Consider the following 24,019-nt stretch of genomic DNA (forward strand, 5'->3'; position numbering starts at 1 on the left):
TATGGTGATGTGTGGTACAATCCAGGCTACCCTTGTGGTCTGTGGTCACCAAGGGAATGAAGGAGCTCATTATCAGCTAAGAGGCAGCAAAGTTCTACCTTCTTGTTTGACCTTCTCTAACATCACCCTGGTGGGAGTACTGGGGTGCCTTGTTACCATTTCACGAGGTTGCAAGTCTAGGCTTTCTGCTTGGCCTTAGTTCATGTGGGTAGAGGTGGAATTATAGTTTTTTTCTGTAGTTATTGGCTTGAACAGAATGATTATTGATCAAACATCTTCTACTGGTAGGCTGTCCCTTGCTTAGTCCTGTGTCTAGAAAGATTAGGCTGTTGCTGCTGCTGCTATTGTTATTGTCTGTGTGCCTATTGATGTTTCTTGGTTGCTAGTCTTTCAGCTCCAACTGTTATTTATGAGCAAAGAGAAAATCTAGTGAACTCACTACCATGTATGTGTTTTCTCAACTCTGAGGTCCCTCATTGGACTGCCTTCCTCTCTCCTCCTTCCAAAGGATCTATACGCTTATTTTATACATAATATCTAAGGAATTTTGTTGTAATTAGCAGGATGAGTAAGGAAAAGTATGTCCATTCCATTTTCCAGGAACCAAAATTTTCCTTTTTTTTTTTTTTTTGTGCTGCTGGGGGAATTGAACCCGGGCCTTGTGCATGATAGGCAAGCACTCTACCAAATGACCTATATCCCCAGCACCTTCCTTTTTCTTTTAAGGATAACAGTTCTAACCCTTTACATCCAATACTTGTTCTGAGTATCCCATTCTATGATAAATCTGATGCCAGAGGGACAGAAATGGAGTTCACTCATCCTTGTTCACTTGGAGATTAACTCATACCATTAGGGCTTTCTGCTGCAGCCATAGCAAGTATACACTGTGAGGCAGAAACCCTTGGTTTCCAGTGATTTCTAACCTTTCTTCTGTCTACTGGTATTTAGTCTTGTTAGTCTCTTCATCAGAGTCAGTGATTTGGAGTTTAAATTTTTATCTTACTGCTTTGTCCACAGACTGAGGTAAGAAATTCAAAGACAATAGATTGCGAATATTTTAATTTTATTTTAAAATACTTAAGAAATTTAAAGGACTATTTTTTTCATATAGGCATTGAAGAAAAATTTAGGCCTTTTTATGTAAGTCAGTTTGAAGAAAATGTAGAAGAAGATGTGGAGAGTTTAAAGGTAGGTAATATAGCAGATGCTTAAAATATTAACATGTCAATGTATATGTTATCAGTCATGAAAACCAAAGCAGATTTGAGGTAAACTAGCTTGGTGAACACCTAAAACAAAGCTAGCAATTGTATGCAAATATCTTCCTATTCTATCTTCCTGTTTGACCTTCTCTAACATCACCCTGGTGGGAGTACTGGGGTGCCTTGTTACCATTTCACGAGGTTGCAAGTCTAGGCTTTCTACTTGGCAAACTGGACTCATTCCTCCATTAAAACTCATTAGATGAGAGAAAATATTTAGATCAATGTGAAAACCAAAACATAGTATCACTAGAAAAGAATGGAAAATAAGCAGATCAGTCATTTTAAGGAATTCTTATAAAGCAGAAAGGCAGCAAGATTATATATGCTAAGATATGTAAGAGGGATTAAAAAAAAAACACATAATGCTGAGGAAGAAATATTAGAGGTACAAATGGACACTGATAAGGAGTCATTTGGCAACCACTATCTAGAAGAGTTGACTCCTCCCTATACTTCCTTGTGCTTAGTGACAGATGGCAGTGGCATCTAAGGCTGAAGCCATCATGTTGGTGTCCAGGGTCAGAGGGGTACATTAAAGTCCATTTATCAGCTAACCAACTAAAAGGAACATAGACCTCACTCACATTTACACTCGGGAATCATACTACTTCCACAACTTGTTCAACATCACACACCCAAAGTCATAAAAAGGAGACTTCAAAAAATAAACCAGGCAAGCAAATAGAGATTTCAGACGAGATCGGGTGCGTTCAGGGTGGTATGGCCGTAGACGCAAATAGAGATTTCAGAATTAAAAAAAAAAAAAAAAATCAGGCAAGAATTGCCAGGCTTTTGAGGGATCCCTACATTATAAAAGATATGTGTCCAGTGCAAAGCAAGAAGCATCCAAGGGACATCAGTAAAGGTAAACATTAAGGCAAAAATACTTTACCTCAGACCATCAGGAAGATTTCATAATGCTCCCAAGAAGAGGCCCCAGTGAGGGTTCCCCAAGAAGAGACTCTAAAGAGAGAAGCCCTAGAAAAGAAGGAAGATGAGGAAGATGAAGAGACTGTGAGCCCCTTGCCTGTGGAGAGTCTCCCCAGTTCTGCCACCCCTAACCTGTCAGTTCTGATTATCGAGGCTGTATAATCAAGAGGAAGAACCATAATTTCTTGGACCACAAAAGGCAGAATGACCTCTGCTTATGGTTCTTAACCCTGAGGGACCAGGTACCTACCCTGGTCAGCTACTCTGAGGCTCCCAAAGTAGTGATTCTGAGCAAAGTCTTGGAACACTTGCAAACCCTGGTGGGCAGTGAAAAGAGGATGGCTACAGAGAAAAGGCAGCTCCATTGCCAGCAGCAGCAACTGCAGAAAAGAATCAGTACCTCAGTGGGCCACTAACTGACCAAGAAGCCTGACTTCTCTTGTCTTACAAAGATAGTTTATTTTTTAATCTCCCTTTCCCCTTTAGTAATTTGCCCATTTTGGTTATGGTGGGGCAGTCTGAACTGTAGATCCCAGAATGCATTGCAGCCAGCGCACACACAATAAGGGCTTGCATTCTTGGAAACTCTGAAACCCAGCTGTCCCTCTTTCATGGGAGTGCTGTGTCCTCTCTGGTGCCTTTGGCTTCTCAGCAGGCAGCTGACTGAGGAGCCTTGGGGTCTGCCAAGCTTGACAGCTCTGAGGAAGAGGCTGACAGATGCTATGCAACAGACATTGGACGATGGGGTGGGGGGCATCAGCCTGCATGAAATCTCACACTCTGTAGGAGCTTTAGGCTAGGAAAGGATGCCCCCACTGGTGTCTCTGAGGGTGATGCAAGGACAGCTGGGCCTGGATTCTCTCCTTGAAGCTCCATTTTTCAGGAGATACCCAAGCCATCCTAGGCGAAGGCAAGCTCACAGACTTGCACAACACGGACCATTAACTCCCTGTTAGACGCTTTACCTGAGGAGGGCAAACCTTTAATATATATTATGATGTTAGGTGACACCCCTTCCCCCACTGTGAATGGAAGACTTTGAAAACATTTAAAGAGCTTGGCCTCTTAGATTATTTGTCTTAGAGCTTTGACCCTCTGCTATGAGGAAGGGACCTTTCTGTCCTTAAGGGACATTTTTTGGCGGGGCTTATTCTGCCTTTGTTATGCAATAGGCTCTCCGGTACCCTTTCCCACAGGTCAGAAATATTTCCCAAGAAACAGAAAAATGGATCCTGGCTTGGGGACTGGGGAAGGCTAGGAGTCCTGGCTCATGAACTTGTTCTCTGACCAGATGTTTACCAAGGGACATTTGAGGCCCATCATGGAATCTTTTCTTAAGGCAGATAGAAGGCACCGCAGAGGGAAGCACTGTGTAACTCTTTGTCTCCTAACTGCCTCTCATCTCAATCCTTGACCTTGAAGTTCTACTGGAACCTTGCAAACCTGTACTCCTCATGCAACTCCAAGAAACTTGCTGGTTGTGTAGCCACTAACCTGGTTCTCTGCCAGTCTAACATGAGTCAGATCCCTTTCCGAGAATCTGGGGAGAGCTGTTGAGACTCATCCCGTACTCCAGAAGGTGGACTTACTTCCTGGTGGATCTTAAAAGTACTTGGAGGAGCTCTGTTTAGCCAACCATGATGGATTTTGCCCCTGCTGGCCACTGCAGCTCCTAGTGGAATCCAGGTGCAGCCTCCAATCTGGGAAAGTCACCCAACCCAGCAGGTGTCATGTGGTCAAGCACAGGAACCCTGAAGCCTGTCTTGAAAGAAGGAGCAGCCCCTCACCCTTCTGGCTCTGAGTTTGGAAGTGGGTGCCAGTGAAGGAAAGCACTATTTGTGGCTCTGTAAAACCAGCTGCTACTTCCAAACCTATTGCCCACAGTGGTTTTCTTTCTAAGTTTGTTTCCTGGCCTCAGAACACCAATGGAAGTTTTGGAACTAGCACTCTACCTTCGGGAGCCAGATTTTCAGGAGCTGGCAGACTTCTGAAATTGTTTTGGGAGGACAGGTGGGGTAGGTTATTGATGTCTCAGCATAATAACTTGTGTTTTATAAGCTGTGGCTGGGTATTAGTCAGGGGTGTGTTTTTTTTTTTTAATACTGTATTTTTATATGCATTTTTCAAAGTGATATTAACTGTTTCTATACAAGAAAAAAAACTCCTGGGCAATTCTGTTGCAAAGGTCTGATTAAAGGCAAGTTTACCTGAAATTTTATATTTAATTGTGATTGCCTGATTTTAAACTGTTGGCTTATGGGGCATCTTCTAATAAAAGATTTCTCAAATCAAACATATAATATATATATGTATTATATATTTATATATGTATTAATATGTAGATATTACATATAGTATATATATGTATATTTACATATAGTATATTTGTATATATGTATATATATTGAGAAGTTGTTGCTTATTATCTTAAAATTTGGGTAAAGTACACAAACTTCTAGGGTAAAATATTTAAAAATGGACTCAAATGACTCATATATAGATAGAAAACCTATGTTATTCCTATAATCACTAAAGGATATTGAATCAGTAATGAAAATTTTTTCTATAGAGAATATCTCACTAATTGCTTTGTCAGTGCTTTCTATCAAATATTCAATAAAGAAATTATCTCAGTCATATACAGATTTTTCCAGATAATAGAGAAGGGAAAACTCTTCCAAACTCTTCGTATATTCTAACATAATTTATTTTATGTTAGTATAACTTTGATTCCCAAACCTGGAAAAGAAAGTATGAGAAAGGAAAATTACAGGCCAATTTAATTTAACAGTATAAATGTAAAAATCTAAAATAAATGATCAACAATACGAGTCTATCAGTAGACAAAAAACAAATTTGTTTATTCCAAGATACAATGTTAGTTTTAGGAAAGTCTGTCATAATTCATTACATTATCTTATTAAGGGAGAAAAAATAGCATTTCAATAGATGTAGAAAAAAATCAGTTGATAAAATATAATATTTATTTATGATTAAAAATACTAGCAACCTAGAAAAGAAGTCCTTATTCCTACATTTTTTTGTATTTTCTATGAGTATTATTACTTTCATAAGAAAAATGTTTTTATTAGGGCAAAATACACAACACAAAATGTACTATTTTAGCCTTTTTTAAGTGTACAATTTAGTGGCATTAAATATACTCACAGTGTTGTGCAGCCAGTGCCACTGTCCATTTCTAGAACTTTCTATTATGCCAAACACAAACTCTATTTACTAAATAAAAACTCCCCCTTTTCTGTTTCCCAGCCTCTGATAGTCTTTATTTTCTGCCTCTGAATTTACCTATTCTAAGATGTATAGATGTGGAAATAAAGTCATATGATATTTTCCATTTGATTCTGGCATATTTCACTTAGCATAACATTTTTAAGGTTCATCTGTTTTCTACTATATATCAGAATTTTATTCTTTTTTTGACTGAACAATACTCCATCATTCACTACCCTCATTTTTCTTGGAATGGCTTGGGGTTTTTAGGCTTCCTGTTTCATCTCATGTGTGTGGTGCACTAGCTATGAAGTTGTCTGTAACCCAGGCCATTAAAGGACCTAGGAACTGTGAGTTGCCTGGCCAACTTAAAACTTGAGTGTGCATATCTTGAGAAATAAATGACTTTTTTTAAAAAAATTTCATCCTATGGAAACATATAACACATTTTGTTTATCCATTCATCTGTTGTTGGATGTTTGGGTTATGTCCACTTTTTAGCTATTATAAATAATGCTGCTGTGAACATTGGTGTACAAGTGTCTGAGTTCCTGTTCTCCATTATTTGCCATAAGCTTGGTATTGATAGACAATATGGTAATTTTGTGTTTAACGTTGTAACAAACATCAGTTTTCCATAGCAGCTGCACTATTTTAGATTCCATGCCAGCAATGCAAGAACAAGGGTTCCAACACTTGTTATTTTTTGTTTTATTTTAGCAATTCTAATAAATATAAAGTGGTATCTCATTGTGGTTTTTATTTACATTTTTCTAAGGATTATTAATGCCGAGCATTATTCATCTGCTTATTAGTTATTTGTATATCTTCTTTGGGGGTATCTCTTCAAGTCCTTTGTCAAATTGTGTGTGTTTGTTGTTGAGTTGTAAAAGTTCTTTATATATTCTTGCTATTTATCTCTTATGAAACGTATATGATTTGCAAATATTTTTCCCATTGTATGGGTTGTTCTTTCACTGTCTGGATATGATGATGCACGGGTTTTAATTTTGATGTAGTCAAGTTTATCTATATTTTTGTTGCCTGTGTCATGTTCAAGAAATCATTGTCAAGAATAAGGTCATGAAGCTTTCTAGAAGGGTGGTTGTTGTTTTTTTGTTTGTTTTTCTTTTTTGGAGCTGGGCTCCAAAGCTTCATACATGTGAGGCAAGCACTTTACCACCAAGCTTCATTCCAGCCTGTTGTCATTTTTGATACTGGGGATTGAACACAGGGCACTCTACCACTGTGCTACATCCCCAGCCCTTTTTATATTTTTATTTTGAGACAAGGTCTCACTGAGTTGCTGAGGTTGGCTTCAAACTTGCAGTCCTCCTGCCTTAGCCTTCTGAGTTGCTGAGATTATAGGCTTTTGCCATCATGCCCAGCAATGTCATGAAACTTTCTATTTTTTTTTCCCTAAGAGTTTTAGTCCTTAAGTTTAGTCTGTAGTCCATTTTGAGTTAAAAACACGTCAAAAATCAATTGTACATATATGCGAGGGATTATTTCTGAACTCTTTATTCTCTTCCATTAGTCTATGTGTCTGTCTTTATGCCATCATCACACTGTTTTATTATAGCTTTGTAATAAAATTTGAAATCAGGAAGTGGAAGACCTCCAACTTTGTTCTTTTGCAGGATCATTTTGGCTTTTTGGAAAAAAATTTTTTTCCTTCTTTTTAAACATTTACTACTTGTAAATGTAAGATTTGTGGGAGATTTCTGTCTTCTGAAGAGATCTGTTCTCATATTTTTCTGGTACTCTTTTCTGCTGTTTATTGAAATGTATATCTATCCTCTTAATTACAGAAAGAATATCCAGCCGAGAATGCAGTTTTGAAGAGACTGCAGTCTCTCCAACTTGATTGTGTGGCAGAACCTCCAAGCAGGTCAAATTCAGGTAATTTACCCTGTGGTGGAAATCTATTTATTCACTTATTTGTTTGCTCATTTATTCCTTCTTCTCTCTAAATTACTACTTAGAATCCAGGAGACACAGAAGAAGCTATGAAATTGGATACATGCCTTAAAGAAATTTATATTATATTTGGAAGTCCAGTTACATATCTTTGGAATATTAAGTAACAGTATGCTCACCAAAATCAGAGAGTGTCCTGAGCACAAGGGACCTGATACATCTGATACATCTGATAGAATGTGAGAGTTCAGAAGAAAGAAGGGGACATACGTGGGATTCCTGGAAGAGGTTGATCTGGAGCACAGTTGGATGCTTTTTTCATTATACCCAAAGGGAATCCACTTCCATCTAATCTGGGACAAATGACTTAATTATAAATGTCATCCATAAAAATCACAATAATTGTTCATGATTCCATAGGACTCTTATTAAAGAATGAAGGAATCCATGGGAAGTGTGTAGGACAGGGCTGTGGCTGTTCTTATTTCCACCCTGAATTGCTCCAAGGTGACCACCACCTTTTGTGCTCCAACCAAAGTTTCTTAAAGAGTCTTAGGAAGCGCTAAGGAAGACAGTCATCTCTGTAACTCAATTTTCTATTATTTGTTTTACTTTCCTAATTTCTCTCATGTTCTCATGGCTGCTAATAAGAAACTCCTATTGATCATCTATAAAACTTGTAGAAAAGGGATCATCTACTAAATGCTTTAAACTTTTTCTTGTTTTCATTACGTTACTCTGAGGGACAGCTTCATGATGGTACTCAGGTTTTATTTTACTTACTTATTGTTTCATGAAACCCACAGTGATCATTTCTTCTCCATTATAGAACAGCCTGGTTCACTGCACAGTTCCCAGGGACTCCAGATGGGCCCTGTGGAGGAGTCCTGGTTTTCTCCCTCCCTGGAGAACGCACAAGAAGAGAATGAGCCCTTCTTGCAGCATAAACTCCAGGAGGAAGCAAGCTATCATGCTTTTGGCAACCGCATGGACAAGCAGACAAAACAGCAGACCAGACAGAATGTGGCTTACAACAGAGAAGAGGAAAGGAAACGAAGGGTCTCTTATGACCCCTTTGCACATCAGAACCCTTATGAGAATGTTCAGAATACAAGTGGAAAAGGTCTTGCTTATCCCAGTGCAACCAGTCATAGTAGTGCAGTACACCAGCCAGCAGGGCTAACCAGCCAACCTCAGGGACCATATTGGAACACAGACTTATATAACCTACCTGGGTTTGGAATAAGACCACTGGATCCAGGAACAGCAGGTGCAAGAGTTTGGTATGGATTGAATTCCAACCACATGTCTAATCTGTATAAAACTCCCGTGCCTGAGACCAATCTACCAGCAAGCACACCCACCATTCCGTTCTACTCTTTTCCATCAACAGGTAAACTGACCTTTAGGAATCACAATCATCTTTTTTTTAAATGTTTTTGAAAATAAAGCAGCCATTACCTCTGTCATAGATTGTAAGTTATTGATGGGGGACATTATTGATGGGGACAGAGGGCAAAAGTTGTTCAGAGTCTTCAGTTGTCAGATACAACTTGACACCGTGGAATGGTCTCCATCAGAATCGTTGGTCTGGGAGTATTTCAGTTTTGTCATAGGAGTCATCCCAGTGGCCCACAGATACTGGTTACAGGTCCTTGTAATTGGTAGGCATTTTCTACTCTTAACTTGAATCACCTAGTAGTTCCCCAGTCTCCCATAGTGGGAAGATTCTTGCTTGCTATTTTTTGAACATAAGAAATAAATCTTAGAAATTTTTATTTCTTATACCTTTTATGATGAGAACTTTTCTTTGAATTTCCATCTCTCTCTCAGGTGAAGTCAAAGCTGGTTGATAGTAATTACAGATACTCTAGAATAGAAGTGATTTAATTTAATATTCAGTATCATTACCAAACAATACTTTCACTTCCATCTTAGCTACCTGAATTTCATCTATCAATGTTACCTATACTGTGTTCTATGAAACCTGAAATTAGCTTAGATAGTGAAAGCTTTAAAAACCATAGAACTTTCTGCACTCGGCATGTATATTCAGTGGTAGAGTACTTGTCCAGCACACTTGAGTCCCAGATTCCATTATCTTTCAAAAGGTTATAGTCTCCAGAAACCTCCTTTGGAAACATTCTGTATTTTTTATGGGTTTTATTATAATATCTATGTCATGTAAAGTATTGGATTAGATATGAAGTGGGGTCTATGTCATACCTAATTTTGAAATGTCCTTTTGTTCCCTTTGTGACTGAAACTAAAATGTCCCCATATCATCTGGTTCACTTATGAGTTCATTCCATAAAAATTTCCAAAGCACTCCCCAATTTGTGCCAGCAGTTTTCTAGGGAATGAAGAGATGTAACAGTGAATAAACAAACAAGCCTGAGTCACTTCCCTCATGGAACTTCAATTCTTGTGGTTCAAAGGCAGAGCATAAAACATTATAATGCATCAGTGTTATTCATCGTACGTGAATAATGAAAGCTCACTACTTTGGCACCCAAAACCTTTTTCTATTCTCACTCTTCTTCTGCTACTGGTTCTGCCAACCAAGAATATATAGGACTCTCACCCCTTAATTCTGAGATGCTTTCTGTTGGGAAAGGAGGATTTTAGTCTAGAAGCAATTTTCTGTCTAGTGGAATTTTCTGTTTCTGACCCTAAAGATGATCTTGCAAAATACTAAGATTATAAGTGAACAAGTAGAATTTTCACTGCAAATTTAACTAATTCTTCCACTTGCTTTTGCTGTCATCAAGTAGACTTGATGCTGCACCAAATGTGAGTTTTCTAATTCACCCTGCTATACAAGGAGGGTGTGTCTGTACCTGTAAATATAGAAGAGAAATATTCCTTCATTTTGATGAACTCTCCCAGGATCCTTCCTTTTATTCAGTGCACTACCTTAAGTGATGTTGGAAAGGGACAGCTCACGTGACTTAGTTAGGGACCTGAGATCTAGTCCTGTTGGTGGCATTCATTATCTCTACATGCCTGGGCAAATCATTTTGCCTCTCCAGTGTTCATTATCCTCATTTACAAATGAAAATGTGACATTAGAAGGTCTACATATTGCAAGTTCTCTTATGTTTCTAACATTGCATTAGTTTCTCCAGTTTGCAACTTTTCTGGGTTTTCTAGTGACCAGATTTGAGCTGGAAGCCTGCAGAGAGCACTAATTCAAGAACAGGCTTCTGATTGGAGAGGTACAGCTTAAAATCCTGGCACTGAGTCAGGTGCTGTCTGACTTAATCTATTTAACAGCCTGTGGTTAACTGTTAAGTTAACAGAGTGTCAGCATAAACTAGGACAGTGGGCTATGAGAATTAAATGGGATAAGGCAATTTACTGCTATGCCTGATAATATACTGGGTGGCCAATAAGTGGTAGGAGCTGTCATCATCACTATTATTATTCTTAATAAACATCACTTGTAAAAGACAAGGTCTTTAAAGCTGGAAGGCACTTTAGAGACTGTAGTCAGGGATTCTTTACAATGATTCCAGTTTCAGCAGTTTCATGGAACCACTCCAAATTACAGGCAGACACTATGTGTATGCATCATACATTTCTTACATCTTTCAGTAGAGATGGTGCCTGGTTCCTTTGGCTTTATCAGAGAAATTTAATGAAGTGAGTGTGGTGTCCACTCCATCTGGGCTGCCTAGTTGAGGGCCAGATGTGCCATCTGAGGTTCCTAGAGGTAAATTTAATATACCTTCTTACTTAAGAGCTGTCTTCTCTTCTTCCTCCTCTCTCCTGCAAAGATCTGCTAAATGTTCCATAGTTACAGTACTAACATTTGATAGGTTCGACCCAGCGTGAATTTGGGTTTGGATTTGTTGTATATACTTAACAGGTATTTGCATAGTGGGATCCTTCTAGAAGTGTATTTGAGCCTTGGGTTCTTCATTTACCCTATTTTCTGACTTAGTAGCAGCTCCATTGGTAGAACACCCATAACATAAAATTGATCATCTTAACCATTTTTGGGTGTACAGTTCAGAGGCATTAAGAACATTCACATTCACATTCACAGCCATCACCACCACCCATCTCCAAATGTCTTCACCCTCCCAAACTGAAACTTCCTATTAAACACTAACTCTCCATTCCCTGTCCCTCTCTCCCCACCATACTACTTTCTGTCTATGAATATGACTATTCTGGATACCTCTTATAAGTGGAATCATACAGATTTGTCCTTTTGTAACTAGTTTACTTGACTTAGCAAATGTCCTCAAAGTTCATGCATATTGTAGCATGTATCTGAATTTCCTTTTTATGCCAGTTGCAGTGATATATTGCCTGTAATTCCAGCATTCAGGAATTGGAGACGAGCTTGGGCAACAAAGAGACCCTCCATCTCAAAAAAAATGGAAAAAAATCCCTTCTGTTTAAAGCCATATATGATTCATTGGGTATATATACCACATTTTGTTTATAGGCACTTAGTTTGCTTTACTTTTTAGCTATTGTGAATAATGCTGCTATGAACATGGGAGTAAAAATATCTCTGCTTTCAATTCTTTTAGGGTATATAAATGGAATTACTATATCATATGGCGAGTCTATTTTTAGTTTTTTTGAGGAAACTCCATACTGGTTTTCATTATAGTTGCACCATTTATATTCCCACCAGCAGTGTACAGGGGTTTCATTTTATCCACATTTACACCAACACTGTTGGTTCGTTTGATGGTTTTAGAGTATCCTAACAAGTATGAGGTAGAGAAGCCACATTTTCAAGACAAAGATAATAGGGGATGGTGTAGGATAATTAGTGTAATTAAAACATTTGGAGTAAACCCTGCTTCTTTACCATGCCATGTTTTTTCACTTGCTTTCAATCTTGATGCACTTATTTGTGTGTTTCTTTCTCTTCAGATGAGTCCCCCAAATGTTGCATATATAATAGTTCTGGCATTCAGATTGGAGCCTACAATTATATGGAGATCAGTGCAGTGGATTCGCAACTATCAGAAAACACATGTGCAAATGTGAAAGAAGAGCCACCTTCCAAGTACCAACATATCTTTGGTAAGATGCTCTTTAAAGACCTAGTGCTGAGCTAGGGATGTAGCTCAGTGATAGGGTACTTGCATAGCGTATGCAAAGCCCTGGGTTCAATACCTAGCACCACAAAACTAAAAACTGACAATATCTAGCAACTTGACTTCTTACTTGTTGAGAGGGATATAATGGAATCTTAAAATTTCTCTAATGATTCTCCCTGAAAGTTATTCGATATCTCCTCCTTTATGATAAATTATAAAGAAATTATATATCATTTCCATATAATTTGTTTTTCATATAGGGATAATCACAGTATCTAAATCATGACTTTATTGTGAAAATTAAGTGAGTTAATATGTAAAGAGCTTGAAACACTGCCTGGCACATAGGAAAATCTATAAAATCATTAAACTTTGATCATCGTCAGTATTACTATTTAGACCTGGGAGAAATAGCTCTGTCAGGTCCCCACCAAGGGGGATTCTGGAAAAAATGGAATAGTCATGCACTCACCAGCACCTTTATAATGAATACAAGAGGGCTGTCTCATAGGGCTCCACTCTGCAGGCCCGTAACATTAATCATAAGGCACAGGCTAGGAAAAGTGGTCAAGAGTTCAAACATTGTGAGTAAGAATCCAGCTTTCTGATTAGCCGTGGGGTTGCCAAAGTTTTTCTATAAAGGGCTAGATAGTAAATATGTTAGTATCTGTTGAACCTGAGGTCTCTCCTGGAACTACCCAACTCCATCATGGTAGTATAAAAGCAACCTCAGATGATATGTACATGGATGATTGTGACTGTATTCCAGTAAACCTTTATTTACAGAATCTAGCAGGGGGCCAGATTTGGTCCACAGACCATAGTTTGCCAGCCCCTAAGTCTGATCAGTCTGAAGAATAGCCTTTAAAATACCTATGGATGTTCTCAACTTTTAAGGAACCAAAGTATCTTTGAGAATCTGATGAAATTCAGGGCTCCTCTCCTAAATATTCTGACAAAATTTGGCAGATATCTTGGGAGGTTCTTGGACTGCTGATAACTAGTGGTGGCAACAGAAACTACATTGTCATGGGCTGAGGAAAGAATAAGAGATGAGTGGGAAAAAAAACAGATGTCTTTTTCTTTATATTTAGCATTCTGAGATAGGGTAAGGATCAAGGACTATGGTTGGTTTTTGATGGTGGTTTTATATTTTTGTTTCCTTTATTAATTATTTTTCTGAAGAGCTGAAAGGATAGAACCAGTGGAAAGAGATGGCATGGCCCTATGGACTGTGGTTCAGGTGTATTTGCCAGTAGGAAGGGTCACACATAGACCCCAGGCCAGCAGGCATGTTGAATTCATACGATGAGTCAGTAACTAGATTAAGAAGCCATCTTTTTCTGCCTGCTGGTGTTCTTCACTTTACTTGGGCTTTTCTGCAATCCAGGAAGCTAGATTGTTCAAATGGGTTATAGCCTGACACCTTCTTTCTTTTCCATTTGGTAGATAATACCTCTAGTCTGACTGCTAAACACTTGAACCCAGTCAGGGAAAACCTGGGAAGGCACTGGAAAGACTGTGCCCGTAAACTGGACTTCACTGAGTCTCAGATCGATGAAATTGACCACGACTATGAGCGCGATGGGCTGAAAGAAAAAGTTTACCAGATGCTCCAGAAGTGGCTGATGAGGGAAGGCAATAAGGGGGCCACAGTGGGAAAGCTGGCCCGGGCACTCCACCACTGTCACAGAATAGACCTCGTGAACTCCTTGATACGTGTCAGCCAGAACTAACCCTGGAGGGGCTTTGGCAACATGAAGCAAACTCCCCACTTAGTGAATAACCCGCTGCTGGGTGTGCTGCCCCAGAGAATTCAGAATTCTGTCCTCACAGATACACGTCATTGCCTGCATTTCAGAGCTGGAGAATGGCAAGAGAAATCTGCAGCCAGCATCCCACTCTCAGGAAGGTGTGTAAGCTGGAAGCCTTCTTAATAGCCATGGAATAGCAATTAAAGAGAAAGAGAGAAAGAGAAAGCCTAGTTGGGTGTAAAAGGGAAAAAAGAGTTATTTGAGGAAGATCATTTTCTTTCAGCCCATGTCATAACCTTAAATTATGCTGTTCATTGAATTTCCTGAGGTTTTGGTGAAGTGAGGAAAAAAATTCCAGAGAATGTAAAGTAAACCAGCTTTCTTATTTTGTGCTCTCTTCTCCACAAAGGCTCCTCTTATAACCAACGTGCAGTAAAATTCTAATTTCTGTTGAAACAGAGGGTTTTTTTTTTTTGTATGACAACCACAGTTTGTCCCAAAATTATAGGATGTTAACTTCAGTATCAAATACTATCTGTCACTACAGACTCTATGAAATTGTGTATAATCCCATTCCATTATTCTAAAGTATAAATTCCCTGAAGGGAAAGAGTGCTAAAGAGGAGAAAAAAATGCAGGGGGAAAAATCATTAGATTTTCCTGGCAGTTATTTCAAGAAGCTATTACGAATTCTGACTACCACAAACATCTCGTGCTTTCCTAACATTCTAGTACTTTATGCAGTTTCCCAGCCTGTGTGCCCCAGAGAGGGAAAGTTACTTAGGAAATATTGATCTCTTCACCCCTGGGTATGATCAAAGCTTCAGGGCTGATCACCGTTCAGCTGTTACCTCGGTTTACCCCAGCATACTATAGAGATATGTTTATCTTTTTCTTTGTGCTGTGAAGCTAAAAAAGGCAAGTTTGAGAGCCTGATCATAATGTCACTCAGCCTTTCAAAGCCCTTTTGAAACCCAGGAGCAAATGAAAGAACAGAAAATTGAAGCCACCCCAGTCACTGGGCATCACTGCTGGCACTTTGCTAAACAGAGATATGCCATTATGTTCATCTCTCCCAAGATAGAGGGAGAGAAGGGCGCAATGAGGGTCAGTCTGGCTGTCAGGAGAGATTCTGGTGTCTTGGGTCGATAACAATATTGTTGGTTTTGATCCTGAATCTCCTCCAGCCTCTGCAGACATACACACACCTCTGAAGTGAGGATGCAAAGCAGGATTTCTCCACTTGGCTCTATTGGCATTGAGCCACATAGTTTCTTTTGTTGTGGGGGAAACTGTCCGGTGCTTCTCTCCCCTGGATGTCAATGGCATTACTTCCTCCCTCATCTTGCCCCCAGTTGTGACAATGTCTCTAGGAATTTCCAAGTGTTCCCTAGAAGGGCAAAATTGCCCTGGTTGAAAAAAGCACTGCTGTAAAATAATAAGTCTCAGTTCTGTCCACATGTGTCAAGGTTCACGACTTAGCTGCCACACAGCATTAAATCATGCTTATGGAAAATAAAATTGGAGGCGGGGAAGGTCCAGGCTTTGCTAAAGGAGCATGTATGATTTCTAAATAGTTTCCTTTTACCTCCATTCTAATGGTGTTCTAATCATCTTAAATTGAAAACAGGTCGAATAACCAATGTTAAGAGACAAAAATGGAAGGTATTTTAATGGATTTTTTAAAATAAAATGTTATTCATCAAATACAGGCTATTGAAATGATGTGTGTTTTTGTATAAATGGGACTATTTGGGATTGTCTGTTGTACCTCTGCTGCTCAGGTTGGCACTTCCTATGTGTAGTCCCCTTTTACCCTACTGCACTGGCTGAGAGAGCGAGCTGATGGTAAAGAGGAGCTCCATCCCCCGGGTGACAGACCTGTAACCCTGCTGTCCTTCCATGTGACTCAGAGGCCTTTCCTCCACCTCCCTCCCCACTCTCTAATCACCACCCTAAAAAAGTCAAATTTGCCTCTGAAGAGGTTCAATACAAAGCCCAAGCTCCACTATTATGCTTGGGCAGAAACCAAATAAGCAGAATGACCCAGACTGAAAAATGAGAAAGAAGGCTATCCGTACTTGGTTCCCATTTGGTTTTCCATTTGTTGCTATGATTGTAATCTTTGCCTTTAGTCTACCCTCTGAAGTTAGGGCTTCAGGAATAAGAAAAGGAGTTCTTGCTCACAATATGTTTTAAACAATATTTTGATATACATTTTAATGTGTTATTTTTCTAATTATAATACTAGTGCAAATAAAAATAAAGATTCAAGATTTTAGAAGCAACAGATTACAAAGAAATTAAAGGACTAATACTACTATAACAAGATATAGTAATTCCAAGTATAGTTTTATGGAATTAAACAGATCTAAATTCCTCTCTGCCACTCTTTAGCTGTGTGGCCTAAGGCTTGCTTCCTAACCTCTTTGCCTCAGTTTCCTCACCTATAAATAATACACAAGACTGAAGGTTAAAATAAGGTGGTGCATCATAAGGGGCCTGGCACTGATTTAAGTTTCACAATAGTATACATAAAGGACCCGTTCTCAAGAATGTACTTTAAAAATTCTGACATTAGGAAACTAAAGACTTGATGCCACCATTCTGCTTAACAGTAGGGTCACAAGTGTTGAAATTCTATAAACATTTTTAGCCTTCATCATCTCTGACAAGAAATCCCAATCAATTTTGAGGGAAAGAAAATAGGAAATGATACCACCAAAGATTCCTGAAAGTCAAGTGATATAAAAGTCAAACATATATTTCTTTCCTTCTATGCAGCGATTGACAAATGTGTGTTCAAACTAGAATGTCAACATGTTTGCTTATTCTTTATGTAGGTCACACCTGGTTTTACTACCAAAGAAAGTGCAATGGGACAGTGAGGCCACGCAGGTTAAGTTACATGGCTATGACTTAAAAAGTACTGTGCGTGCAGTTACACAAGAAGGATCTCAAATAACACATTATCTAAGGAAGCCATTGTCTCAGATTGTTCTTGTCAAGACTAAGTGGTAGCCACAAATCTTGCCAAGTATTCCGTTAAGGTAGGCCAGAGTGGTAGCCAGGCTTAAAGTGTAATTGCTTTTTTTTTTTTTCCTCCACTGAGCTTTTAGTTGTAGATGTTTCTAACCTTTATAGAGCTTAACTCAAACACTTAAAAAATAGTGACAAAATTACACAAAACTTTTACCGTCTTAACTTTCAATTACACAGTTCAGTGGCATCAAGTACATACACATTGCTGTGTACTCACCACCATCCACCCTCTCTTCGTTTTGCAGCACTGAAACTGCATATTAAACACTAACTCCATATTCCCCTCACCCTGGCAGCACCTGGAAACTCCCATTCTACTCTGTAAATTTGACAACTAGGAACCTCAAATACAAGGTCCTCATGGGTTCACCCATGTTTAGCATGTGTTAAGATTTCCTTTCTAAGACCTAGGTGTTAGACCAGAAACCCTGCACATACTGGAAGAAAAATGTAGGCCCAACACTCCAACATGTTGGCTCAGGAACTGACTTCCTTAATAAGACCCCTAAGGTGCAAGAAGTAAAGTCAATAATCAATAAATGGGATGGCTTTTCTTCACAGCAAAGGAAACAATCAGGAGCATGAAGAGGGAGCCTACAGAATGGGAGAAAATCTTTCCCACTTGCATCTCAGATAGAGTATCAATTTCCAGGATATATAAAAAACTCAAAAAATAGCAAAAAACAAAAAAACCCAATTAATAAATGGGCAAAGAACTGAACAGGCACTTCACAGAAGAGAGATGAATGGTTAAAATATACGAAAAAAAAAATGTTCAGCATCTCTAGCACTTAGAGAAATGCAAATTAAAACTACTCTGAGATTCCATCTCACTCCAGTCAGAATGGCAATTATCAAGAATACAAGTAACAACGTTGGCAAGGATGTGGGGGAAAAAGGTACACTTTTACTTTGCTGGTGGGACTGCAAATTGGTGCAACCCCTCTGGAAAGCAGTATGAAAAGTTGGAATGGAGCCACCATTTGACCCAGTTATCCCACTCCTCTGTATATATCCAAAGGAATTAAAATCAGCATACTACAGTGATGTAGCCACATCAATATTTATAACAGCTCAATTCACAATAGCTAAGCTATGGAACCAATTTAGGTGCCCTTCAACAAATGAATACATAAAGAAAATGTGATATGTATACACAATGGAATATTACTCAACCATAAAGAATAACTTTATGACATTTGCCAGCAAATGAATGGACCTGGAGACTGTCATGCTAAGTGAAGTAAGCTAGTTCCAAAAAACCAAAGGTTGAATATTTTCTCTGATATGTGGAAGCTAATTCACAATAAGACAGGGGAGGTAGGGGAAAGAATAGAAGTGCAGTGGATTAGACAATGGGGAATGGAAGGAAGAGAGGGGACATAAGCAAAGACAAGACAGTGGAATGAATCTGACATCATTTTCCCATGTACCTATATGCGAACAACATAGTGAATCCCACCACCTTGTACATCCATAAGAATGGAACTCGAATAAGATATATTTCATGCTTTTATAATTATATCAAAATGGATTCTGCTGTCATGTACAACTAAAAAGAACCAATTTAAAAAAAAAAAAATGTCCTCGTTAAAGCTGAGTAATGTTCCATGGCACAAATGCACCACATTTTATCCATTTCTCAGTTGATGAGCACTTGGGTTGCTTCCACTTTATAGCATTTGTGAATAATGCTGTTATGAATGCTGGTGCACAAATATCTGAAGCCCCCATTGTTTTGGATATATACTCAAAAACAGAATTGCTGGATCGTAGGGTAACTCTCTTTAACCTTTTTAAGGAACCAAGATCTTGACCACAGCAGCTGAGCCATTTTGCATTCCCACCAACATGCACAAGAATTTCAATTTCTCAACATCCTGGGCAGCACTAACCCACTAACTTTTTTTTTTTTTTACATTTTTTTTTTTTTTTTTTTTTTTTTAGTTGTAAACGAACACAATACCTTTATTTTTTTATTTAATTTTTTATGGGGTGCTGAGGATCAAACCCAGTGCCTCACACATGCTAGGCAAGTACTTTACCACTGAGCCACAACCCCAGCCCCGTTTTGTTTTTTAATAGTAACTATCATAACGGATATAAATGGCATACAGAAAAAAAAAATTAGATTCCACCATCCCTAAATGCGAATGTACGCCAACCCACCTTTAGCAACAGCTATAAAGCAGGAATTTCACTTAAGCTGTCGGAGGCCCAGCCTGGATGCCCACCCGGTGAAGGCAGGATGACCAGCGACCTCCCCTCCCCTTGGTCACCACCATAGCAAACGGCTAGGATGGGGTGGCACCGACTGGGACATTCTCCCTGTGAGCCAGAGGATCACTTAAGAAAGAGGATCACTTAAGAAAGGATCGAATCCCGCCAGCTGCTTAAGGGTTTAAGGCAGGACCGTAGCGCGAGAGATCATTGTTCTTATAACCTCACGGTATGAAGTCTAGAAAGAGGAACCAGCTAAGCACAAGAGGCTTGGGCTTACCCCTGGTCGGCCGGGGGTCACGTAACCGCAATCTGAGCGAGGGGGGCCTGGATACCGCGGGCGCCTCGGGGGCGTGGCGTGGAGGGCGGGGGGTGGGGCCAGCGGGGGCAGCCTTAAAGTCCTGCGCATGCGCGTTTCCAGCAGCGAAGCAAGCTAGGATCATGGTGGTGAGGCTGTGCTACCGAGGCGGGCCGCTACCGCGGCTGCTCTTCTCGCCTCAGAAGCCCAGGATTTACTTCCCCGCGGCTGGGCGTGTGGCCGCGTACGGGTAATGGCGCCCTCCCCCTTCGGGGAGCCCCAGCGTTGCGCGCTCGGGGGTCAGCGGGAGGGGCGCGCTGACCCAGGTGGACCCGGCTGCAAAGATGGGGGTCGTGGGCGAGACCTGGCCTCCCTGTGACCCTTCATTCCCTGAAATCCCGCATCCGGGAGCACTCCGGGAGCTCAGCTGCGCCTGGGCCTCAGATCTGTGATTCTGGAGCTTAGGGGTTGAGACGGTGGTCAGTGTGCAGACGAAGGGGGCCGGAGAGGTAAATTTGCTATTAGTCACAACTAACCCGTGATGGAGCAGATTGTAAGCCCAAGCCTCTTGTGCTTAGCCGGTTCCTCTTTCTAGACTTCATACCGTGAGGTTATGAGAACAATGATCTCTCGCGCTGCTGCTTTTTGGTTTTGGTACAAGTAAATTGAATCCATGAGCGCTTTACCACTGAGGTATATCCCCAACCCTTTTAATTTTTCATTTTGAGATAGGTCTAGCTAAATTGTTCAGGGTCTTCCTTATTGGCCGCGGCTGATCTCGAACATGCGATTCTCCTGCCTCAGCCTCCCAAATCGCTGGGATTACAGTAATGCCTGCGCCACCACCAGGGCCTTCTACCCATTATATCAGAAATCAGTCTGAAAATGTCTGGAGCCTGTTAACTGACAAGAACTGATCAAACTGAAGTCGTGAGTCCCAAGTCCCCAGAGGTCTTTAGTTTGCAGATCTCAAACTTTAATGTGCAAGAGAATCAACTTGGGAACCTTTGAAAATTCAGAATCCCAGACCTTACTCAGAGATTCTGAAATAGATTTGTGAAGAGATCCAAAAATCTGCATGTTTCTCTTCTGTCCTTCCATCCCCCTTACAGATAAAACAGTAACAACAAAAACCTGGATTAATCTCTGACCTGGTGCTGGTTCCAAGAGATTCTGGGCAGAAAAATGTGGATAGAGTGGCCTGAAACTTTACTGTATTCTTTACATAATATGCCTACACATATACATGCACACTCATAAAGACACATACACAATGCATGTATGCAATTAAATGTTGATGTGTCAGTTCCATTAGTGACTTGTGGGGAAAAAATGAAATGTTTGGTAGCTGGCATGTAGAATTTTACTTGATATAATGTAGAAAGTACTAATTTCAAAGAAGAAAAAAAGGTAAATCTGACCACCTTTTTAAAATTTTCAGAGCATAATTGACTAGTACTTAAGTTTGGCTTAGTTTTATTATTTCAGTACTATTTTTATACAGATGGAAAAACGTCAGTGGCTGCACCTATATGAAGCAACAGTGAAAAATGGGCATTGTATCTAGATTCCTGTTTTCAAAAAAGGATTGAGATAAGGTTACTGTGATTGTACCCATATCATAGTCCTGATAGGCTATTTAATGGCCACATAAGGGCCCTATCCACCTAGTGGAACTAAGCACCATTTTTCCTAAATTAACTCTGAAAAACAGGTTTCTCCAGATTTTGTCCTGCAGGTGCGTATATGCAGTTGCAAACTGATTTCACATGTAATCTGAGACAATAAGCAGGGGTATTGGTTAACCCTGAAACAAGGCTGCAGCCCCCTGTAAGTTGATAAAAGCACTCCTGTAAAAACAAACAACAGCAAAACTGCTTCAGAACAGCCAGTGTCCAATGTGCAACTGAGTTGTATGCCAAAACTTGTTTGTAAGTCTATTTGGAACTTTGACCGTTATTTAATAATTAAGGAAATTTGTTCCTGGATCAGGTTAAAAAAAAAAAAAAAAAAAAAAAAGTCTTATCTCCCTGAACTTGTATGTTATATATAGTAACAATATTAATAATTTACAGCATCTAACAATTTGCCTGAAAAAAAAAAAAAAAAAAAAAAAACATTTTCTGAGTTTAATCTTGGAATGCCCTGTCCCAGATCCCCATCCTGCCCCTGAAGCCTGTCACCACTCTCTCCCTACCTGGCAGTCAGACTGTGTTCTACCCCAGTGCCTGAGCCCTGGTGGGGACTCTATTCAGCCATGAGGGTAGAGAGAAAACTTGGTCTCTGGAGTTATAGCTATATTACCACCACTTCCTATCTGTGTGAATGCAGCCAAGTTACTTAACCTCTCTGAGCCTCCTGCCTTACAGAGTTTTTGAGAATTTGAAACAATGGATGTAAAAGGCCTAGGACATAATGAATGTAAGTTATTTATTGGGTACAATTAGTAATGATATAAATAATAAAAAGTAAAAATAAATTATCAAAATTCACTTGAATTCAAGCCCCTGGTGTGGGTAATACTTTATTGTAGTTAATGGTTACTTTATATAAAATAGCTGAATATAAGTGATTATGACTTTTGAAGTGAGGGCGTATCTTATTAAGTGGGCCTCATTTTTATTTTTAAAGCAAAGTGCTGAGGCTCTGGGGTCAGACCCTCAGGTACTCATCTTGGCTTGGCAGAGCACCACAGTGTAGGCAAATCTTTGTTATCTAATCCTTAGATTCCTCCATGGTAAGATTAGTTTCAGTATAACTTGCTCCTGGGAGGGAAAAATGACCTAAATGTAACTCTTAGCAGACAGAGTGCTGATACTGTAACAAAGATTAGATTTAGTTTAACTACTTGCAGGAAGCTGTTGTATCCTTGCTTACCCCCATTGTAATTCTGCCTGTTTGAGGAAAGCAGCTCAACCGCCCTTGGTTCAAGTGTTCTTCCTTTTCACAAAATTGTCTATTTAGCCTCTCAGAAAAGGGAGGCATGCTTTGAGATAGGAAGGCATGCTTTGAGAGAGATATACGATTTTTTTCCCTCCAATAACTCACTACAGTTGTTCTCGATCTTAATTGCCTATTGGAATCTCCTGAAAAAAAATTAAAATATAATTGCCTAACTTCCACTTCAAAGATTTGGATTGTAGCATAATCCAAATTATTAGATTTAGAAGTTTGCCGGGTGTGGTGGTGCACACCTGTAATCCCAGCGACTCAGGAGGCTGAGTCAGGAGGATCTCATATTCAAAGCCAGCCTCGGCAAGAAGCAAGGCACTAAGCAACTCAGTGAGACCTTGTCTCTAAATAAAATGCAAAATAGGAGTGGGGATGTGGCTGAGTGGCAAAGTGCTTCTGAGTTCAATCCCTGGTACCCTCCCTGCACCCAAAAAAAAAAAAAAAAAAAAAAAAAAAAAAAAATATATATATATATATATATATATATATATATACAAGTTTGCTAAATGGTTCAAATTGAAGATTGAGTCCCACTGAAGTATTAGGAGACAGAAGATGCTCTTGTAAAAAGGGGATGAGTAGGCAACCATGGAGAAGTTAGTTCAGGTGAGTTGAACTTGGTGACTTACACCTAGGTCCCAGGGTCTTCTCTACCAGCGGGTTTCTTTTTGATAAGACTCTACACACTGCATGCACTGCGTGGTAAATGCTGTTGGCTGGCTATTTACCCATCTCCTGCTAGCCTCCAACCTACATGAGTGCATACCTTTAGTGCCCAGCACCAGGTAGGTGTTCAGGAAGTGCATGGATTAAGGGTACAGCAGAGTTTGATATTTCTGAAAGCAGATAACCAGGGCACTGCCACAGAGCTATTGAATGTCCTTCAGGATTGTCCTAGGCATGTTTTTAAATCTTTACTGGTGATTCTAATCAACACAACTGCTTCAGAACACCTGAGTTTGAGAAGATATTTAATAAGCAGGGAGAAGAGGTGGAAAAACCAAATGGACAGCCAAAGAGGAAGGAATTAATATTTTCTCTTCATTGTTTTTGCAGTGCGGGGGCTCAAACCCAGGGCCTTGTGCATAATAGGCAAATGGTCTATCACTGAGCTATACCCCACACTATGTAATTTTTGTTCTCTAAATTTTCCAAAGTTTTCTATTTTTTCCTGAGAGTTTTGGGAAATTTGATATCTTAAATGTGGTTCAGTTAATAAACAGCAGGGCCATTGAAGATCTGGTCTTTATGGCCTGATTTTCTTCCAACATGCACATAACTATTAATCTGAGGCCTGATTGCAGCCCTAAGAGGCCCCTTGATAAGCTGGAAGAA

At 39.6% G+C, this 24,019-nt stretch overlaps 2 protein-coding genes across 3 annotated transcripts in view; both read left to right on the plus strand.

Moving 5' to 3' along the window:
* Ripk1 (receptor interacting serine/threonine kinase 1) overlaps positions 1-15,875 on the plus strand; it is a 28,964-nt gene extending 13,089 nt beyond the window's left edge. The window contains exons 7-11 of the mRNA XM_047559282.1: positions 1,115-1,191; positions 7,241-7,331; positions 8,179-8,742; positions 12,249-12,401; positions 13,868-15,875. Of these exons, the coding sequence (XP_047415238.1) occupies positions 1,115-1,191; positions 7,241-7,331; positions 8,179-8,742; positions 12,249-12,401; positions 13,868-14,154 (1,172 nt within the window). The 3' untranslated portion in view covers positions 14,155-15,875. The remainder of the gene's footprint in view (positions 1-1,114; positions 1,192-7,240; positions 7,332-8,178; positions 8,743-12,248; positions 12,402-13,867) is intronic.
* A 3,974-nt stretch (positions 15,876-19,849) lies between these two features.
* Positions 19,850-24,019, plus strand: part of Bphl (biphenyl hydrolase like) — a 29,712-nt gene continuing 25,542 nt past the window's right edge. For both annotated transcript variants that reach the window (XR_007109538.1, XM_047558938.1), the window contains exon 1: positions 19,850-19,982. Coding sequence is in view for 1 of the 2 variants with exons in the window: in XM_047558938.1 (XP_047414894.1) it covers positions 19,876-19,982 (107 nt within the window). In the remaining variant the exon portion in view is untranslated. The remainder of the gene's footprint in view (positions 19,983-24,019) is intronic.

The sequence above is a fragment of the Sciurus carolinensis genome, chromosome 7 (assembly GCF_902686445.1).
Source record: "Sciurus carolinensis chromosome 7, mSciCar1.2, whole genome shotgun sequence".
Lineage (NCBI taxonomy): Eukaryota > Metazoa > Chordata > Mammalia > Rodentia > Sciuridae > Sciurus > Sciurus carolinensis.